At 43.8% G+C, this 1,981-nt stretch overlaps 1 protein-coding gene across 1 annotated transcript in view; it reads right to left on the reverse strand.

Annotated features, from left to right (window-relative positions):
- The window catches only part of LOC109534857 (atrial natriuretic peptide receptor 1), a gene marked incomplete in the record, with an annotated part of 15,659 nt that overhangs the window by 7,921 nt on the left and 5,757 nt on the right, over positions 1-1,981 (reverse strand). Inside the window, 2 exon segments of the mRNA XM_048662173.1 lie at positions 900-1,044; positions 1,095-1,186. Of these exon segments, the coding sequence (XP_048518130.1) occupies positions 900-1,044; positions 1,095-1,186 (237 nt within the window).

Raw genomic sequence — 1,981 nt, forward strand, 5'->3', positions numbered from 1 at the left:
CTAAATATATCAAAAACAAAGTGGATGGTGGTGAGCAAAGATCAGACACACAATGAGCGCATTACACTAAACGACCAGACGATCGAACGTGTGGACTCATACAAGTACTACCGAGATCCGATCAAGGATTGAAAGAGCTCGAGCATCGTTCAACAACATGAAAGGTGTATTCACAAGCAAGGATCTATCCGTGCCTCTAAAAATAAGGTTGGCAAAATGATATTTGTTCCCAATTCTGCTCTACGGAGCAGAAGCATGGACAACGACGGAAGCCATAATGAAAAAATTAAACGTCTTTGAAATGTGGATATACCGCCGCATCCTCAGAATCTCGTGGACTGACCACATAACTAATAAAGAGGTGCTGCAGCGAATTGGGAAAGAGAGAAATTACACTCACAGTTAAAAAGAGGAAACTGGAACACCTCGGACACATAATGAGACATCAAAAATATCGTCTACTCCAGTTAATAGCTCAAGGAAGGAYCAACAGTAAAAGAGGAGCAGGAAGGAGAAGACACTCATGGCTGCAAAATCTACGCCAGTGGTTTGGACTTACATCTATAYAGCTATTTAGAAATGCCGTCAATAAAATTAAAATTGCCATGCTGATAGCCAACGTSCGCGAYGGATAARGCACGCTAAGAAGAAGAACCGAGAAAAACACGAAAAGTAGGGTGTGGAAGGTGAAGGAAGACATGAAAACTCAGTGACACACTGAGCCGGAGTAACAAAGCAAACAACATTCATCTACTCACTTATAAGCAACGCAGATCAATGTGGAGGTAAACGCCAGAAAAGCCGCCAAAGCAAACGATCCATAAATCACTATCATGTAAGCCTCTGGATTGATCAAACGAGTTAAAAGCGATTCGATTGGTTTAAGAGTCGTACCCCACCTCGGTCCCTGCACTCGGGATTGTCGTCCAGAAAGCCGCACTTTGGAACGTCCGGGGGCGGTCCTTCGCGTCCTCCCGGCCAATGGATGCGCTTGCCCGCCACATGCGCATACCGCTTGTTCAACCCGTTGTAATGGCCCACCACCTATGGGGATTTTGGGGTTAGTGGTGGGCAAATATCCGAGGTAAACTCGCCTCAAATTTGCCGGTGATCGGGTCCAGGTCCAGGATCGAGTAGTCGGCGTCTCGATCGCCGTTGTCGTCGATGCGCACATGACCCGTGATACCTGCGCACAATGTTAAAAATATCAAAAGTGATACACTTTCCGGGCCATTCCTTGAAACCAGTGGGTTTTTCGGGTTTTTAGGCCGTCGTACACTCGAATTTCTTCCTGACGTTTCGCAAGCACAAGTGGCTTGCATCTTCAGAGGTGGTTTGCTTGAACGCTTCCACTGTTCTGATGTCATCTGACCATCAGAACAGTGGATCAGAACAGAACTGTTGTGGCTAACCCGAACGATACTCTGCTTTTCACGATTCATTTCACGTTAATGTTCACAAGCTCAAACGGTTTAGTCCTTTTCAGCCTCCTCACTATGCTCCTATCTATCTAGCAGTTTCTTCATGTCTCCTGGCTGCTATCGCTATTTCTTCTTTGACTGTCCGCACTTGTAGCTCACGATGCAGATGTTCCTTAGTAATATAATAATAATATGTCCACACTGGTTTAAGGACTCGTTGGTAAACCAGTAGTTTGTTTTTACTGGAAAGCTGCGAACCTCTTCCCAGCAGCCAATACATGCTTTTGTATTTGAGTTTTAATTGTTCAGTCTTTCTTTTAGCGTGAACTTTCCAACTACGCTTGGCATCCAGGTTAAGTCCTAAATATTTAGTAGTTTCTTTGTGAGGAATTATATTGTTATTTAACTTCACCGCAAGACGATTTATTTTTCTATTTGTAAAATTGATGTGAACAGACTTTTTTCCATTTAATTTAATACGCCACTGTGCGGTCCAAGCGTCTATGGCGTTTATTGCATATTGAAGATTGGCAGTTGTCTCTTCTATAGAATTTCCTACT

This window comes from Dendroctonus ponderosae, unplaced genomic scaffold (genome assembly GCF_020466585.1).
Source record: "Dendroctonus ponderosae isolate FM_Combo_2020 unplaced genomic scaffold, Dpon_F_20191213v2 Dpon_F_20191213_10, whole genome shotgun sequence".
NCBI classification, from domain to species: Eukaryota; Metazoa; Arthropoda; class Insecta; order Coleoptera; family Curculionidae; genus Dendroctonus; species Dendroctonus ponderosae.